Source organism: Perissodus microlepis, chromosome 9, assembly GCF_051167445.1.
Source record: "Perissodus microlepis isolate ML-2025 ecotype Zambia chromosome 9, ASM5116744v1, whole genome shotgun sequence".
NCBI lineage: Eukaryota > Metazoa > Chordata > Actinopteri > Cichliformes > Cichlidae > Perissodus > Perissodus microlepis.
The window spans coordinates 33,157,661-33,176,993 of NC_140469.1; the positions used below are offsets into that span (position 1 = coordinate 33,157,661).

Here is a 19,333-nt window from a genome sequence, read left to right on the forward strand (position 1 = left end):
AACCTCAGACAGAACCGGGCTCAATATTCAGACTGTATATGAATTTCTGACTTTTATTTTGAAACTGCGGTGCAATGATGTCATCACTCAGAGCTGTGATGTGGTTTGATTATTTCATGGATGCTGGCAGGTTCGTGCTCTAAACGAAGCGTGAAGAATATTAACATGGTCGTCACGTTACCCTGAACTCCTCTTTGATCTGACTCGAGTTGGTCTGAGGATCCAATCGGTTCATCTCATAATAAACCGACCGCAGCTGACTGGCTGGAATCGCTGTGTCACCGCACAGACACGCCTCCAAGATGGCATCGTGGATGAAGACGTACTGCTCCTGGTAGACAGAGGAAGGTGGTCAGACACTGTTTAAATAAGCTCCTCCCCCTCCCCAGCTCTGACTGACGGGACGTCGGCTGCTGAAATGTCACTTCATAAAAGATTAATGTCAGCGCACGGCGGCTGGAGAACAGGCGAGTGACATTCAAAGTTAGAGAAGGTCAACGCGGCGTTCATTTCTGTCATTTCCTGTCAGTCAGCGATGAAGATGTGAGGAAGAGTCGGAGACAATGAAGAATGATCGATGAAACTTTGATCATGAATGAAGCTGAGTAACTGAGCATGTGCAGTTTGAAACGTTAAGTTATTAGTGATCACGCAAAACAGGTGAGTGTTTACCTGCAGGTCAGAACACCTGCACACAGGTAGAAGGCATTTCACTGTGTGTGTGTGTGTGTGAGTGAGAGTGTGTGTGTGTGTGTGTGTGTGTGTGTGTGTGTGTGTGAGTGAGAGTGTGTGTGTGTGTGTGTGTGTGTGTGTGTGTGAGTGAGAGTGAGTGAGTGAGTGTGAGTGAGTGAGAGAGTGAGTGTGCGTGTGTACCTCAGTCTGGACCATGTTAACCCTTCGTGCTCTCAGCTCGCGGACACAATTGTAGATGTCAACCACGCCCTCTCTCTCCGCCATGTCCAGCATGATGTCGATCACGATGAAGCATCCTGTACGCCCCGCCCCCGCACTGACACACACACACACACACAGTCACGTCAGCAGTGATGAAGAAGTTTCTTTGTTACTAGTAATGACAGTAAAAGTCATACCTGCAGTGGACCACAGTGGGGCCGGCGGTGGGTGGGGTTTTGGCCTTGACGCGGCGGATGAAGCCGAGCAGCCCGGTGGCATGAAGCGGGACGCCATGATCAGGCCAACCGGTGAAATGAAACTGACGGATCTCCCTGATCTCTGCCACACCCCTCTGACACAGACAGAGAGCGGAGGTCAGGTCAGTGCACAGGCGTGTGTACATGTCTGTGTGTGTGTTACACCTCTGTGTGCACAGGTGTAACATAAAGATATTTTATCTTTAAGTCCTTCAGTTGCTGGCGGTGACATCAGAATACCTTCACTGACCACGTCAGTCCCAAATACATTCATAATAAACACTGATAAACTGGGCCCCCACTGACACATGCATGAAGCATCCATAGAAACACAGCTTCTGATTACTCACACACCTGTGCACTTTCAAGATGGCGCTGCGGATGGCAGCCTAGGTACTGCGCTCTCTCGCACTTTTCTTGTTTTTGTTTATTTTCTGCGCTTTTGGTCACTCAGACCACATCACTTTCCCCAGAGATCAACTGCTAAACATCAGGCAGTCGTCTCACAATAGTTCTTATCCATTTTTCACAAACCCGGAAAGTTTTTTGGAGATTTTAGTTGGAGGCGCAGCAGCTCTCTGTGGCTCCTGGAGGAGATGTAGACGGGGGACTCATGCTGGTGCGCTGGTGAAACTACGTCGGCGAGGATTCCGCACGGGACTCTCCTCCATTCACCTCGCAAATCTCCGCTCTCTTCCAAACAAAGTCGACGAATTACTGCTCTTAAACCGGACTAACATGGACTTTGCACGCTCTGCTGCCCTCTGCTTCACTGAAACCTGGCTCAGTGAGCGTATCCCAGACGCTGTCTTAAATCTGCCGTGCTTCACCGGGCGGACTGCGAAACGGAGCTGTCAGGGAAAACAAAGGGTGGTGGAGTCTGCTTCTACATTAACGAAGGTTGGTGTACTGATGTCACAGTGTTACAGAAACACTGCAGCCCACACTTGGAAAGTGTTTTCATCAACTGTAAACCTTTTTATTCACCGCGGGAGTTTTCTTCCTTCATGCTGGTCGGAGTTTACATCCCTCCTCAGGCCAACGCAAACAACGCACTGTGCGAGATGGCTGACCAGATCACCACCCTGGAGAGGAAATTCCCGGATTCCTTTACAATTGTGCTTGGGAATTTTAACAGAGCAAACCTAAACCATGAACTTCCTAAATAGAGACAGCACATAGACTGCCCCACCAGGGACATCATACTGGATCACTGTTACACCACTTTAAAAGATGCCTATCGCTCTGTGCCCCGGGCAGCTTTGGGACATTCTGATCACTGCCTGGTCCATCTTATTCCAGTTTATAGGCAACAACTCAAACGTGCCAAGCCTGTAGTCAAAACTGTGAAGAAGTGGACTAACGCAGCAAAGCAGGAACTGCAGGACTGTTTCGACTGCACTGATTGGACTGTTTTTGAAGCTGCATCTGAGAACCTGGATGAGCTGACGGACACTGTGACATCATACATCAGTTTCTGTGAAGATGTGTGTGTGCCAACAAAGACCTTTTGCACATACAACAACAATAAACCATGGTTCACTCCTAAACTCCAACATCTTCGTAAGGCCAAGGAGGACGCCTACAGAAGTGGTGACAGGGCCCTGTACAAGCAAGCCAGGAACACACTGACCAAGGAGATCAAAGCAGCTAAAAGGATCTACTCCCAGAAGCTGGAAGAACGGCTCTCAGCCAACGACCCAGCGTCAGTGTGGAGGGGCCTGCAGGAAATCACCAGCTACAGACGCCCCCCACCCACTGAAGCAAACAAAGACCTGGCCAACGAGTTAAACACTTTCTACTGCAGGTTTGAGACACTCTCACCCCTCACCCCCCCTCCCCAGAGCCATTGTTTCAGACATTGACCCCCAACACACCTTCCACCTCTCCCCCCTTCACCCCCACCCTCCCCAATCCAGACCCAACGACCACCACCACCCTCCCCAATCTAGAGTCAACGACCACCACCACCCTCTCCAATCCAGACACAACGACCACCACCACCCTCTCCAATCCAGATTCAACGACCACCACCACCCTCCCCATTCCAGACTCAACGACCACCCCCACCCTCCCCATTCCAGACTCAACGGCCACCACCACCCTCTCCAATCCAGGCTCAACGACCACCACCACCCTCCCCATTCCAGACTCAACGACCACCACCACCCTCCCCAATCCAGACCCAACGACCACCACCACCCTCCCCATTCCAGACTCAACGACCACCACCACCCTCTCCAATCCAGACTCAACGACCACCACCACCCTCTCCAATCCAGACTCAACGACCTCCACCACACCTCTCACCCCCCTTTCCTCCTCCCTGAAACTCAGAATACACACTGAGGATGTGAGCCGACTATTCCAGAAACAGAAGCCCAGGAAAGCCCCCGGACCAGACGGTGTCTCACCCTCCTGCCTCAAAACCTGTGCTGAACAGCTGGCTCCCATCTTTACCTACATCTTCCCTGGAGCTGTGTGAAGTTCCCTCTTGCTTCAAACGCTCCACCATCATCCCTGTTCCCAAGAAACCCATCATCACAGGACTGAATGACTACAGACCTGTCGCCTTGACGTCTGTGGTCATGAAATCCTTCGAACGACTGGTGTTAGCCCATCTGAAGGACCACCAGCTGGACCCTCTGCAGTTTGCCTACCGGGCAAACAGGTCGGTGGATGATGCAGTGAACATGGGGCTGCATTACATCCTGCAACACCTCGACCGCCCGGGAACTTATGCCAGGGTCCTGTTTGTGGACTTTAGTTCGGCTTTTAACACCATTGTGCCTGAACTTCTCTCCTCCAAACTCTCCCAGCTCAGCGTGTCACCAGCTACCTGTCAGTGGATCACCAGCTTCCTGACAGACAGAAAGCAACAAGTGAGGCTGGGGGAGATCACCTCTGAAACTCGGTCCCTCAGTATTGGTGCCCCTCAAGGATGTGTCCTCTCACCACTACTGTTCTCCCTCTACACTAACGACTGCACCTCCAAGAACTCGGCTGTTAAACTCCTAAAGTTTGCAGATGACACCACCGTCATTGGACTCATCAAGGATGGTGATGAGTCTGCATACCGGCAGGAAGTTGAGCGGCTGGTACTCTGGTGCAGTCAGCACAATCTGGAGCTGAACACGCTTAAGACTGTAGAGATGACAGTGGACTTCAGGAGACATCCCTCAACTCTGCCCCCCCTCACCATATCAGACAGCCTGGTGTCGACTGTGGAGATCTTCAAGTTCCTGGGTACAACCATCTCCCAGGACCTGAAGTGGGAGACCAACATCAACTCCATCCTCAAAAAGACCCAGCAGAGGATGTACTTCCTGAGACAACTGGGGAAGTACAGTCTTCCACAGGAGCTGCTGGTCCAGTTCTACACTGCGGTCATTGAGTCTGTCCTGTGCTCCTCCATCACAGTCTGGTATGGTGCAGCCACTAAACAGGACAGGAGCAGACTGCAGCGGACTGTACGGGCAGCAGAAAGGATCATCGGCGCCCCCCTGCCCTCCATCCAGGACCTGTACCTCTCAAGAACCAGGAAACGGGCAGGGAAAATCATCACAGACCCCTCACACCCTGGACACAGACTTTTTGATCTGCTGCCCTCTGGCAGACGGTACAGAAGCCTGCAGACCAGGACCACCCGACACAGGAACAGTTTCTTTCCCCTCGCCATCTCCCTTCTAAACAGTTGACCTGTCACACTGCTCCCACTGCCAGACTGAAACTGCACCTTATGTACATTCTGTGGTATTTACTCCACCCCATTTCATTTCTGTCATCCTGTAGTTTATGTATATAAGTTTGGATTGGTTATTTATAGTTGGTTTACACAGCTTTGTGTATGTTTGTGTATGCATGTGTAATGTATATATAGACACGTGTGTGTGTGTGTGTGTGTGTGTGTGTGATTTACATTGCTGTGCTTGTGAGTCACCATCTACCAGAACCAAATTCCTTGTATGTGTCTGCACATATACATGGCCAATAAACACGATTGTGATTCTGATTGCTCAGCACACTGGTGATGCTATGGTCCCTGACACGGGTTGTTGCTAGGTGGACGCAGGTCTAACGTCGTCCTGACGACTGTAGCTTAGAACGAGCTTCCCTTTAGACGGTGCGATGACGCAGATCACGTGATGAGGTTTGTTGTGGATTTTTCCAGCAGGTCTAACATTCCCGTTCAGTTTGTTCCTGTCAGGTTACCATACCAGACTCTGACACTCTGTCCAACATGCTTACACTCACGTCCTGATAAGATTCGCTCGCTTGTAGATTACATCAACATTATCCACAAAATTCTCCAATATAAAAACACGACTGACCTCTGACCTGGACTTCTACACCAGCTCCTTCATTTTGTCGACATTAATCAACAAATTTACCTCACTCCTCCACCCACGTCCCTGAGGTAAGGTGGGGTCAGAGTTCCTCTGAAAGGAAACAACTGAAGACAACTCTGTGCTGTGTCAGTGTCAGCGAGCTGAGGTCACGGCGGCCTACACCTCGTGTAGATCCTTTGTTCATGTGCATGTTCAACTTTATTGTAACAGCTGGAGAACAGCTGCACTGATGGAGCTGAACTGAACTGTAGAGGTGTGTGTACACAGAGGTTTTTGGAAATAACGAAGGATTTGGTGTGCGTGTGTGTGTGCGTATGTGTGTGTGTGTTACCTTCTCTACAGCAAAGGTCCGGATCACGTACTCAGACAGCAGCTGAGTCTCGATCAGCGTCACCTTCATGTCGCCGTAGATCTCCGTGTCATCAGGCCAGTACTTACAACACTTCACCTACACACACACACACACACACACACACACACACACACACAGAGGATTAAATTGCCTCATTAATTAAACAGAAACACAAACAGAACAAAAGCAGCTGATATTAAAATCTCATTAGAGGCTCCGCCCCCTCCCCCTCTCCTCATTAACAGCTAATTACTGCAGAGCTAATCACACTGTCACCACGACAACCAACGAGGTGAACAGGGAGGGAGGGGTGAGAGAACAAATCAGGCTAACATGACAGTCTGTGTGTGTGTGTGTGTGTGTGTGTGTGTGAGACAGAGGGAGATAATCAGGCTCTATCCCAGAATCCCCCCTCTGTAGAGGAGGGGGGCAGTTCCCCGGTGCCTTCTGGGTAATGAGGGCTGAGCGACGCCCGCCTGCAGGTGTGTGTGTCTGATCTCAGGTTCGATCCTTTATTTTCAGGAGGAAATGGCAGCGTGTTTATCAATTTACAGCGCGATTCACAGGAGCACACCGTGAGTTTCCCAGAATACTAAGCAAATGCGATGAGGTCACACAGCCACTACCCAATAGTTAGAACCTGAGCACGCCACCCTCAGAGACGGACGGCTGTGAGGAGCAGTGCGTCAGAGTCCTCGAGGATGCAGTGCCGCTACGCTGCAGCGGGAAAGTCAATGCTCAGAGAAGGCGCTCACTGAATTACTGTCAAATCTGAAGCGTGCAAATCTGAAACACGCAAAGTGTCTGTGAAGGTTCTCAGTAATCCAGGTCATCGTAGTGTAAGGAGCTTGCAAAGAAAAGCGTCTGGACTTCTTTAAGTTTCCATGAAGACGTTTCACCTCTCATCCGAGAAGCTTCTTCAGTTATAAGAGCAAATGGTGGAGAGTCCCAGATTTAAGCCTGTGGGAGTGTCCCCAAGATGATTGATCCTTTACCTAATCACACGGGTGTGGGTCACAATCAGCCAGGGTTTCAGGTGGGCTCATTGTGAAACCTGGCCCCACCCTATCATGTGATTTCCTGAGGTCAGATGGCCCAGGATGTGAGTGGGCATTGAGGCGTCTGGGGAGGGAACTCAAAACTGGATTATAGATGGCAGACAGTTGGTGTCGTAAGCCCCGCCTCTGTTCAAAGATGGTTGCTCACAGTGGACATAGATGGCTTCTTTCACTCCTCTTTCAAACCATCTGTCCTCTCTGTCCAAAATGTGAACATTGGCATCCTCGAAAGAGTGACCTTTGACCTTTAGATGCAGACGGACTGCTGAGTCTTGTCCCGTGGAGGTGGCTCTTCTATGTTGTGCGTTTATGAAGTGGCTGTTTGGTCCTTTGTGTCTTCCCTGGTGAACTTGATGTTTTTATCCACAGCGTTAATGTGCGCAGTGAAGGATTCCACTTCTTGTGTTTTGATTTTGACCCAGGTGTCGTCTACATATTTGTACCAGTGGCAGAGTACTCTCCCTTTGAAAGAGCCAAGAGCCTTCCTTTCCACTTCCTCCATGTAAAGGTTGGCTTCAATAGGTTTTTTTCTGACAGCTGTAGGTGTGCAGGTGAGGAGAGACCACATCAAATGACACCGTGGTTTCATTTGGATCAAGTGTAAGTTTCTGGACCTCGTTGTTGAGGTCGGTGGAGTTTGTGATGAGTTTTTTTATTTCTTACAACTGAAGAAGCCTTTCCGACCCACAGGTACACGTCTGTGATCGACACGCTGTTTACTGCAGGTGACCGTGAGTCAGAGAAGAATAACAGGAGACATGAGAGCGGCACTCTGGGAAACGGAGTCCCAAACTTCATCAGCAAGGAAATAACAACCAGATGGCTGCACCGATCCACGTGTGTGTGCGGGCACGTGTGTGTGTGTGTGTGTGTGCACGTGTGTGTGCGTGCTCACCCGGCCGACCTCCACCAGGTTGGTTACCATGACGATGGCGGCGGTATTCTCCTGCCAAACCATCCTCCAGAAATCATACACCGTCTCCTGCATGGGACCTGAGACACACACACACTCAGGGTAAACTTCATATTAGACTGCAGAGCTCTACATGAATCATAATCACTCTTTTAATTAATTAAAATGAAGCGCACGCACACACACACACACACACACACACACAGAAAATATTTTTAATTACTGTTGACAGTCTGTGTTTTGACGAGCTAATTAGTTCATGCTAATCCATTCCTGTCCTCAAGTGTTTTACAGCGAGAATCGGCTGTGAGCACACACACACACACACACACACACACACACACACACACACACACACACACACACACACACACACACACGCTGCATATTCATGCTCACAGACTTACATGCTGGCCCAAACACTGCTGTTTGTTCAGGACGATGGATTTCTACCTGGAGATCTGATCTGTGTGTGTGTGTGTGTGCGTGTGTGTGTGTGTGTGTGAGTGTGTGTGTGTGTGTGTGTGTGTGTGTGTACAGTCAGTGTCAGGTGATTTGGCGCCACCTGTGGTCAGAGGTGGAACTTGTTTTGTTGTGCTGGCTTTCTGAGCAACAACAACACATCGTATGTTTTAATATTCACGACTTAAAACTGAAACTTTCCGAATTCTGCTTCAAATAAAAAAGTGAAGTATGAAACTACAGTTCCCAGAATGCTTTGGCACACGGACCTGTTGGCTCTCAGGTTGGATGTGACTGTGAAACTGCAGGAAACCTAAAATCTCACAGATTCTCTGTGGGTTTTTTTTGCTGATGCTGTCCTCAGAAAGAGTCTGAACAACACATCTGAACCTTAACATCCAAAACAATCCAGATGTTATCGAATGCAGTCAGTCCATCCATTTTTGATGGATGACCGTAGCTCCCCCCTCCCCCACACTGAGACGTCCTCCATCTCTGACTTACCGTTAGAATACCAACCAAGCTCTCACTATGGTTGTACTGGGGCCAAATGACCCGTAACAATGGGCCAGACACCCAACCCTCCTGAAGAACCCTCTACAGGGTTCTCTGAGGGTAGAGTTTGTTCTCCAAGTCCAAAAAACAAACTCCCATGGACCGTCAAATATCCTCGAGAGTCCAGTGTTCTGCGAGCAGGACGAAAACCCCCTTGATCCTCCTGAACCTGAGGTTCAAGTAATGGAGGGACTCTCGTTTCCAGCACCCTGGCATAGACTTTCACCTTCTTAAACATGGAGCCACCACCTCAGTCTCCCAATCCAGATGCGCTGCCCCAAATCTCAATGTTGCAGTAGTGGTGTGTCAGGCAGGACAGCCCTACCAAATCCAGAGCCTTCAGGAACTCGAACCTCATCCACCCTAGGGGCCATCAGTAACATTACCCCTAGTGATGGGTGAGTGGTCCCCCTCCTCAACGGACCCTGCTTCCATTACAGAAGGTGTGACTATGGAATTGAGCAGATCCTCAAAGTGTTCCCTCCACTGCATGACTATATCTTCCTACCATCACTGTAGACAGTGTGTGTAGAATACCTCATTCTCCTGAATAAATGGCACCACGACAGCTGACAGCTCCAACCGAGTGTCACATAGCTGCAGAACCAATGATACGATTACAAAAATCCATCAACCTGCGACCTACGGGGTCCTGGTGGACTTATGAACACATATTCAAACACGGTATTCATTGTGGACCAAGTGTAGCACAGAAACCCAATAGCAGGACACAACTCGGGCATGCTGTTCTTTCCATGCACACCCCTCCAGGTCACACAGTCATTGCCCATGTGAGTGTTTAAGTCCGGGACTGGACTTTCCAGCACCCCACCCAGTGACTCTAAGAAGGCTGGATACTCTAAACTGTCCTTTGGCGCATAGGCACAAACGACAGTCAGAACCTATTCCTCCACCTGAAGGCGCAGGGAAGCAACTGTCTCATCCACCAGGAAAACCCCAACATACAGGCAACAAAGCAGGGGATACAAGTGTACCCACCCCTGCCCACCGCATCTCAACCAGGGCAACTCTAGAGTGGAACAGAGTCCAGCCCAGAAAACTGGCTCCAGAGCCCGAGCAAAGTGTTGAGGTGAGGCCGACTACATGCAGTCAGTACCTCCCAAGCTCACGCACATCTCAGCCTCAAACCCACCACAGCCTAAAACATTCTTAATAAACATATTTAAAAAATAAAAGCATTGTTCAACCAAAGGTAAGATTTTATTTGACTCCTACATAAATACTTCAGCCTCCTCTTGTCAAGGCTGAGTAGCCAGAGAGTTTTTGGAGCATACCCAAATGCAGACACAAGAGAGACAGAACCAAGTTTAAGAAAAGGAGAGCCATTAATTTAGGCTGAAACACAAAGGTACAAAAGTAAGAGAGAAAGCAAAACCAAGGGCTAAATCTAAACTGGGAAACTAGGAACTGGGAACACGGGGGAGATGAACAGACAACCTGACAAAGAACAAAGGAAGACAGAGGACTCAAATACATGGAGGGCAATGACAGAAGTAGAAACATCTGGGAAACACAGCTGACACAAATGAACATGGCACCACAAGGGAAGCAAAAGCAGACACACCAAACATGACTATCACACAGGAGGAAAGGCAGATGAGAGAGGGACATGATGGGGTGGAGAACATGGGACAACACACAGGAAGGGGAGACGAGACAACATGGAAACGGAAATATAACTAAACAGAGCACTCCAAAAAGATACTCAAAAATAGAAAAGTAAAATACTACACACAAAGAAATCACAAAGCACTGTTAACATCAAAAGGTGACACCTCTAATCTGCTTCACTCAGCTGATTCTCACAACTCTGCTGAAGTCTTAAGAGTTCTGCACAATGTACAGGTCAAGGGCTTTTATTGTGAAAGAGTCTTTGCAAGTAGAAGCATATATTGTTTGTCTGGGAGGGATTGTCACGTTTCCTGCTGGCATCGACGTAACCCCTCGGCTCAGGTTTTTTCTTTAAAGACATCACGAGCAGCTAAAGAAGAAGAAGAAGAAGCTGAGGGTTTCTTACCCTGAGTCGCGATGTAGTGGTTGGGTCTGTGGTAGCCCTGAGAGAGGGAACAGAGAGGTTATACCCACACACACAAACTCATGATCATATGAACAAAAACATGCTGTGTGTGTGTGTGTGTGTGTGTGTGTGTGTAGTTGTTGGGAGGCAACATGTCTGTGATGTTTATACACAGCTGATGCTGATGGAGACGGTCGTCATGGAAACATAGTTGACCAGGACGTTTCACATCGACGTTTATATGAAAGTAAACTCTGTGTGTGTGTGTGTGTTACTCACGTCTACATAGTTAGCGTTGATATAGTCCGAGCCGCCGCCTCCATCCTGAGGCTGCAGACGCACACGAGAGTGATCATCTAACACACACACACACACACACACACACACACACACTGTTAGTTCGATCCTCAGTTCCTGAGAATAAAACATCTAATAATAAATTAATAAAGTTTTAATTACTGTTGTTCAATAAAATGATGAAAACTGTGTGTGATGTTTTAAAATGATGACATTAAATTTAAATAATAACTGAATAAAAAAAAATGAAGATAAATTTAATGAAAGAAAGTAAAAACAAATCAAAGTTGGAGCTGAATTGTTCCCGTGTCACCGACCACAGACCACAGAGCGCCCACATCATCTCTGACGCCTGCAGCACACTGGCTGTTACTACTGTCATTCACACAGATAGGTGTGTGTTTGTGTGTGTGTGTGTGTGGGGGGGTGTGAATGTAAAATGTGTCCCTGCAGGCCACCGTAGCTCACAGCCTCGGCCTTCATCACACCTCATTAGCATAATTACACGCCACAGGGCCCTGTGTGTGTGTGCGCGCGCGCATGTGTGCGTCCTGATGTTCTTCAGCAGCTGTCAACACCGACTTTGTGGGACGTCAGCTGAGCAGTTACATGATGTGTTTGTGAGACCTGGGGCAGTGTGATGATCAAAACTGACACCAGATCCGCCTGACGGACACACACGCACGCACACGCACGCACACGCACGCACACACACACACACACACACACACACACACACAGCTTGTCTGAAACTGCAGGTTTTCTCTCTGACATCGTTTTATGCCACCTGACTGATTAGCGTCTGGTTTCTCTATAACTTCCTGTGATTGGTTTGAAAGCCGAAAGCTTCAAAGAAAAGTTTTGACACCAGGACCAAACAAGATCAGTTCACTCTGAGTCCAGCTGTGGGAACGAGTCACAGCTGGACTCTGGGCTGGACTCAAACTGAGACATCAGTCTGGACCTCAGGAGGTCAAAGCAGCAGCAATCACACAGCGCAGAGTCGGTGACACGAATCGTAGCCATGATGGAAAAGTAAAAGAGGCTCTGCTGAACTTTCAGGTGGAAGACTGGAACGAAAAACTGCCCTGACTGTTGACCAAGGACTGTTTGGGAATTTAAAGAGGACTATCAGCTCCTGGAAAGTTCGAGTACAGAGCCAATCCAAGATCTAAGGGGACCAACAAGTCCTACATCAAGTCCAAGACAGAGACCAAACGGAAGACTTGGAAACACAGTCCCGGGACAAGTTCTGGGACTCTGTCTCCATATCTTTATATCTATGGATATATATAGTTTTTGTAACCGTGCTGCTGCCATTTTGATCACACGAGCGCAGGATGGCGTCAGTTTTTACCGCCAGTGTGACGAGCTCTCTCAGGTCACTCTGAGCTTGATAAAAGGAAGCTGTCTGGGAACCAAACCCTCCTCCTCCTGTCCCCGTGCTGCTGTGCAGGTTTGGCCTGACATGAGAATCCTGCAGCGAGACGCCCATAACTCATGTCAGACCAACACCTGAGGTCAGCGTTCCTGGTCTCATGTTATTAACTGTCCGTGGACACAAACAGCTGAAATCAGCCTCTATGACGGCCCACTACGGGACGCAGGTGACGTGCACGGGTACGTACAAGCAATGATGTTGCCGTAGCGATTCTTCATGCGGTTCTCGTCCTTCTTGGCCGAATCCCAGGGAGCGGACTGTCCCTCAAAGAAACTCTGAAAAGACACAGAGAGGGGGGTTAGTTTGAAGGCAGCGAGTGATGAATAATGCAGAGGACATGTTTGATTTCTGGTCTGTGCCTGAACCACACAGACGCCAGTTTTACGCTTTGAGCAGATGATTAGGTCCAATTAGGAGCAGGCAGCTCAGAGAGACGCCCCAGGCTCCAAACACGCTCTGGTCGCTGCGTTTCCACACAAAGACATGACTTCACCTGTGTGCGTGCACCGATGCTTCACACCACCACGAAGCTCCAGATTCTCTGTTGTGTCACTGCACATGCGCGCTTGGCTCTCACTGTTTTTGTGTGTCTTTGCTGTGATTTTGTATATTCCTGCATGTCGTTGTGTGTTCTCGTGTTTGTTGGGCTGCTCTTTGTGATTTGACGTCTCTTTGTGCGTCTGCATCACGGGTTTCTGTTTGTATAAATGTGTGTCTTTTGTTTCTTTGTGTTTCCTCTGAGGAGCATTTTGCTCTGCAGCTGTGTGTGAGTCTTTTTGTGTGTGTCTCTATCCTAAACTGACAGCAGAATCTTCAGCAGTCATACACTTGTTTGTCTGTGAAGGTTCTCAGTCATCCAGGTCATCGTAGTCAAAGGAGCTTGGAAAGAAAAGCGTCTGGACTTCTTTAAGTTGCTTGAAGATGATTCACCTCTCATCTGAGAAGCTTCTTCAGTTCTAAGGTCAAATGGTGGGGAGTCCCAGATTTAAGCTTTGTGGGAGTAACCCACCAAGAGGGACAAAAGGACCCCCTGATGATCCTCTGCCTAATCACATGAGCCAAGGTGTGAAAATGGGTGTGGGTCACAATCAGCCAGGGTTTCGGGTGAGCTCATTGTGAAACCTGGCCCCACCCTATCATGCGAATTCCTGAGGTCAGATGGCCCAGGATGTGAGTGGGCGTTAAGGCGTCTGGGAAGGATCTCAAAACTGGATTATAGATGGCAGACAGTTGGTGTCTGCTTCAGCTTCAGTCTAATTATTTATAATTTATGGCTGACTTTCTAAGTCTGAATAAATAAATCCTGGCTTTAAAGATGTAATTCCTTTTTTCACCACATGGTGGCTGCACATTTTTTCTGCTACTTGCGCCTGTGCTGCGAGCCCACCCTTCTCTGCTCATTTCTGCCATGGCGACTGTACAAAAAAAGAGAAAGGTTGATGGTGAGGGCCGCTGCTTTCAGGAGCGGCGGGAATTGCAGTATTTTTTTACTGAAATTCGAGGCAATTGTGTTTGTCTGATTTGTAAAGAGATTGTTGCCTTGTTTAAGGATTTCAACATTAGGAGACACTACGAGACTAAACTTGCTGCAACATATAACAAGCTAACAGGGAGTGAGCGCGCTGAAAAAGTGAAGCAACTCCAAGCTGCTCTGGCTTCGCAACAGCGATTTTTCACGCGGGCCTGTGAGACACATGAAAATATCACAAAAGCCAGCTACGAAGTGGCTATGTTAATAGCTAAACATGGCAAACCTTTCACTGAAGGTACGTTTGTCAAAGACTGTGTCATGAAAATGGTGGAGAACATTTGCCTCGAGAGGAAGCAAGAATTTCTGAATGCATGCTTGGCACGCAACACTGGCACGAAGAGTTCATTCATTTCATTTTCAGGCACAACAAATACCTATATTGAACATAAAATGCACAAAACAAAAAACAAAAATTGCCTGAAAAAGGAGTGGGACGAAGAAAACTTATTAAATCCCACCCCTGTACTCACTCATCAACAAAAAAAACAATAAACTTCCCGCAGCTACGCCCATCATTGCATACAGACCCGTCAACAGCCCCGGGCACATACAAGCATCTAAACGGCAGCTCGCAAACAACAATTAGAGCCTTCATAACTGAATACAGAATATATAAATTATAAATTGCATTACCACAGGTAACAGACAATAATAATTACAAGTAACAAACACACATACATATACATACATACATACATATATATCTACACACACATGTACATATATGTACATACATACGCACACACTTTTTTTTTTTTTTTTTCCTCTCTTGGAATCCATACCAGCAATGGTAAGAGAACAGACATTACAGAGCACACTAAAAACCATCATTGAGTATACTGTGACCAGACCAACTGTTTGTAGAGAAATTTAAATCTATGAATATTTTTGCATTGTTTCAATTGTAAACTCAGACTGTTCCAGATTTTCACACCACATACAGACACACAAAAACCTTTACGGGTTGTTCGAGTTCTGGGTAATTTGAATTCTCCAAAGCCTCTCACATTATAAACCTTTTCTCGAATTTCAAATCTAGTTTGTAAATTTGCCGGTAAAAATTTAGTAAAAGCTTTATACAAAATTATGGATGTATTGTAATTAACCAGATCCTGGAATTTAAGTAACTTTGCCTGAAGAAAGAGTTTGTGAGTATGATCTAGATAACCAGCCTTGTGAAGAATACGCAGTGCTCGTGTCTGTACTGTGACTAATGGATTAGTTGTATTTTTATATGTGTTTCCCCACACTTCCACACAATATGTAAGATATGGAAGAACCAGGGTACAGTACAGAGTACGAAGTGCATCTTTATCAAGGAATTGTTTCACTTTGTTCAAAACTGCGAGGCTTCTGGAAATTTTGGTTTTTATGTGTCTGACGTGGGGTTTCCATGAAATTTTATTATCAATTACGACTCCCAAAAATTTGTTTTCACTCACATTATCAATTGGTACACCTTCAATGATAATTGGTAATTCTATATTATATTTTAAATTACCAAAAAACATTGCTTTAGTTTTATTTATATTTAATGATAATTTATTTATGTCCATCCATTTTTTTTTTATTAATTTTAGCTCCCTGTTTACGGTCATTACAAGATCAGTATAATCATCGCTACTGAAAAATATGTTGGTGTCATCTGCGAACAGTATGAGTTTAAGTACTTGAGAAACATCAAAAATATCATTTATGTATACATTGAAAAGTTTTGGTCCCAACACTGACCCTTGGGGAACACCACATGTAATACCAAGTTTCTCTGAATGGTAATGCCCTATGCTAACATATTGTTCCCGACCCGTTAGGTAACTTTTTAACCAGTTACCAGCTTTCCCTCGAATAGCATATCTTTCCAATTTATCCAATAAAATTGAGTGATTGATTGTGTCGAAGGCCTTTTTGAGATCAACAAAAATACCAACTGCATATTTATTTTTATCCAGTGTATCAGTAATTTCTTCTACTGCCTCAATTATCGCCATTGAAGTGGTTCTTTGCGTTCTGAAACCATACTGACCAACATTAATTATTTGATGTTTTTCAAGGAATTTTTCTAATCTTGAATTAAAAAGTTTTTCTAGAATTTTTGAGAATTGAGGCAGTAGAGAAATAGGCCTATAATTGGTAAAACTGTGTTTGTCATTACTTTTATATAGTGGTATTACTTTCGCAATTTTCATTTTTTTTGGAAAACAACCGGACTGAAATGATAAATTACAGACATATGTTAAGGGACTAGAAATATTCAGAATAACCTGTTTAACTACAGACATATTTATGTCATGATAATCCATTGAAGACTTACTTTTACATTTTAATGTGATATTTATTACTTCTTGCTCATTTGTAGCTGAGAGGAACAGTGAAGAGGGATTTGATTTTATATTACTGATATTTTCATTTTTATGACACGGGATGTCCGCTGCTAGTTCAGGGCCAACATTTATGAAGAATTTATTGAACCCATCGACAATATTACTCATGTTGTGATTTTCACCATTTGCATCAGTAAAATATTCAGGATATGATGTTCCAAAAGATCCTTGTTTAATTAAGTTGTTTAACACATCCCAAGTTCCTTTTATATTGTTTTTATTTTCATATAATCTTCTTCTATAATAAAGTTGTTTGCTCGTTCTTATAATATCAGTCAATTTATTTCTATATGCTTTATATCTTTGTTCCACTTCTTTTGTTTTTACTTTGATAAACTGTTTATACAGATTGTTTTTCTTTTTGCAAGCATTAATAATTCCTTTTGTGAGCCAAGGACTTTTTATCTTCTTTTTCTTTGTCATGTGTTCGTTTACAGGACAATGTTTATTGTACCACATAGTAAAAATATCTAGAAAATTATCATAAGCCTTGTCCACATCTGACTCTTCATACACCGAACTCCAATCTTGTTGTGCTAAATCGAAATTGAGGGCATGAATTGCTTCTTCATTTATTATTCGCTTTGCTATCATGATCTTGGTATCTATTTTTTTTAAATCACAGTCACACAAAGTAAAAACTGGTAAGTGGTCAGTTATATCACAGACAAGCAGGCCGCTATTAATTTGGAAATCCATGACATTAGTAAAAATGTTGTCAATAATAGTGGCGCTATGGGATGTTATTCTGCTTGGCTTTGTTATTGTTGGATATAGTGATAAGCTGTACATCGTGTCAGTAAAGTCATCAATTGCTTTTAACCTTGTTGGATTTAGCAAATCAATATTAAAATCACCACAGATAAATAGTAATTTTTGGTTCACCGAAGCAAACGTTTTTTCTATCCATTCATAAAAAGTGTCAATACTTGAACTGGGTGTCCGATATATGCAACTTATTATAACATTTCTCTTTTTTTCATTCATAATCTCAATAGTCAAACATTCCAAAATTCCATCAATAGCCATAGACATAGTTGTTACAACATTATATTTTATAGAGTTATATAGCAACCCCGCCGCCCGCCTTATTTAATCTATTCATGTATTTTAAATCATATCCATTCAAACAAAAATCTATTCCTTTATCGACATTGAACCAAGTTTCAGTGATGGCTATAACACTAAAGGGGCGAGAAAATTGTTGCAAATAGTCCTTAATGAAATCAAAATTAGAGTACATATTTCTGCTGTTAAAGTGAATTAATGAGAGCTTCCCGTCTAGGTTAATTTCTTTTTCATATTGTTCCTGAGTGAAATAATTACAATTTTTAACAAAAGAAGAGAGAAAGTTACTTTCAGAATCTATTTCTGGATCTATTATATTATGCTCCTTATATTCACAATCTAGATCAATTACTTTCTGTTGAAGAATTAATTTCAACGTGTCCATGTCATTTCCTGGTGTAATTGATACATTGGTGTCAGTTATACTTGTCCAGATCCTCCATGTTCCTCACTATCAGTACTTTTGCCTCTTCTGGTGTCCCGTTTAGCTTAATGAAAATCTTACAGTTTGTTACCCATGTATGTTGTATTTTACCGTTCTTCTTCAGTTGCCTTGCCTTCCTCGCGATGTCTGCGTTTTTTCGTGTCAGATGCTCATTAATGAAAACGTCCGTGCCTTTCAGTTTGCGTCCTTGTTTCAGCAGTGCGACCTTGTTCTTCCGATTGACAAATCTCATAACGACGGCCGGCGGTCTGTCACTCCTGGGCAGTGAGTGACATGCTTCTATGTGCTCCAGGTCCATCTCTATCCCCTTGCTTTGGAGGAAGGACGCCACCTGTTGCTCCATCGAGCGGGTCTCCTCGTCGCTGGGCTCCCCGACGTTCCCGGCCACCGCGCGCGCGTACGAGCGCGGCTTGATTTTAATACCGCTGATGACCACGTCGTTCGTACGGGTGTACTGCTCCAGCTCATCCACCCGCCGCTCGAGATCCATGATCCGTCTGTCCTTCTCGGCATTTTGGAGGCGTAGCTGTTTTACCTCCTCCAGAAGCCCCAGAAGCAGCTCCTGCTGCGCCCTGACTGCGGCCACGTCTTCGCACAGTGCTCCGAGGGAGGTTTTAATGTCCTCAACCTCCTCTGGTGTTGGGCCTTTCTTGGGTGGCATACTGAAGCGAGAGCACGAGGCGGCCACCACGAGGGACCCGGAAGCTGTGAGTTGAGGATATATCGTCAGACATTCACAGACAGCTGCGGGACAGAGGAGTGGATTTTGATTATTTCTCATTAGCCTGCGATGAAAGCACCGATGCATCTGACACCGCGCAACTGCTGATTTATTTACGAGGAGTCGACGACAAGATGAACGTGACAGAGGAGCTGCTGGATCTCAAAAGCCTTAAGGGTCAAACCAGAGGAATGGATTTATTCATTTCTGTTTGTGAAGCTGTTGATGATATGAAGCTACCATGGAGTAAAGTCTCTGGGATCATTACTGATGGTGCACCTGCCATGGCTGGTGAGCGAAGCGGATTGTCCACACTCATCTGCAATAAAGTCAGCGAAGAAGCAGGTAACGCTGTTAAACTTCATTCATCAGCAGGCTCTCTGTGCCAAACATCTCAAATTTGATGATGTTATGAAACCAGTAGCAAAGACAATCAACTGTATTCGCTCCAAAGCTCTGTACCACCGACAGTTTCAGCAGTTTCTGCATGACATCCAGGCTGAATATGGTGACGTAATTTATTACAATGATGTGAGGTGGCTAAGTCCGGGGTCTGCACTACAGCGATTTT

The 19,333-nt window shown here is 45.7% G+C and overlaps 2 protein-coding genes across 8 annotated transcripts in view; one reads left to right on the top strand and one right to left on the bottom strand.

Annotated features, from left to right (window-relative positions):
• The window catches only part of LOC146380916 (receptor-type tyrosine-protein phosphatase mu-like), a 212,951-nt gene that overhangs the window by 15,704 nt on the left and 177,914 nt on the right, over positions 1–19,333 (bottom strand). For all 7 annotated transcript variants that reach the window (XM_084940255.1, XM_084940254.1, XM_084940251.1 and 4 more), the window contains 8 exons: positions 12,804–12,891; positions 11,158–11,234; positions 10,879–10,915; positions 7,806–7,903; positions 5,832–5,948; positions 1,092–1,246; positions 874–1,009; positions 182–331 (listed from right to left, as the gene is read on the bottom strand). In XM_084940255.1, the coding sequence (XP_084796381.1) occupies positions 182–331; positions 874–1,009; positions 1,092–1,246; positions 5,832–5,948; positions 7,806–7,903; positions 10,879–10,915; positions 11,158–11,234; positions 12,804–12,891 (858 nt within the window). The remainder of the gene's footprint in view (positions 1–181; positions 332–873; positions 1,010–1,091; positions 1,247–5,831; positions 5,949–7,805; positions 7,904–10,878; positions 10,916–11,157; positions 11,235–12,803; positions 12,892–19,333) is intronic.
• LOC146380917 (uncharacterized) lies at positions 1,890–3,016 on the top strand. The gene is made up of 2 exons (XM_084940391.1): positions 1,890–2,051; positions 2,321–3,016. Exons 1-2 carry the CDS (start codon positions 1,890–1,892, stop codon positions 3,014–3,016), a joined length of 858 nt encoding a protein of 285 aa, XP_084796517.1.

What these genes read in the sequence shown, in the direction of transcription:
- LOC146380917 (XM_084940391.1), top strand. Translation starts at nt 1,890, where the DNA reads ATGGACTTTGCACGCTCTGCTGCCCTCTGCTTCACTGAAACCTGGCTC. An exon ending in CTGCTTCTACATTAACGAAG is followed by an intron (nt 2,052 to 2,320) that starts GTTGGTGTACTG and finishes CTTCCTAAATAG; the next exon opens with AGACAGCACATAGACTGCCC.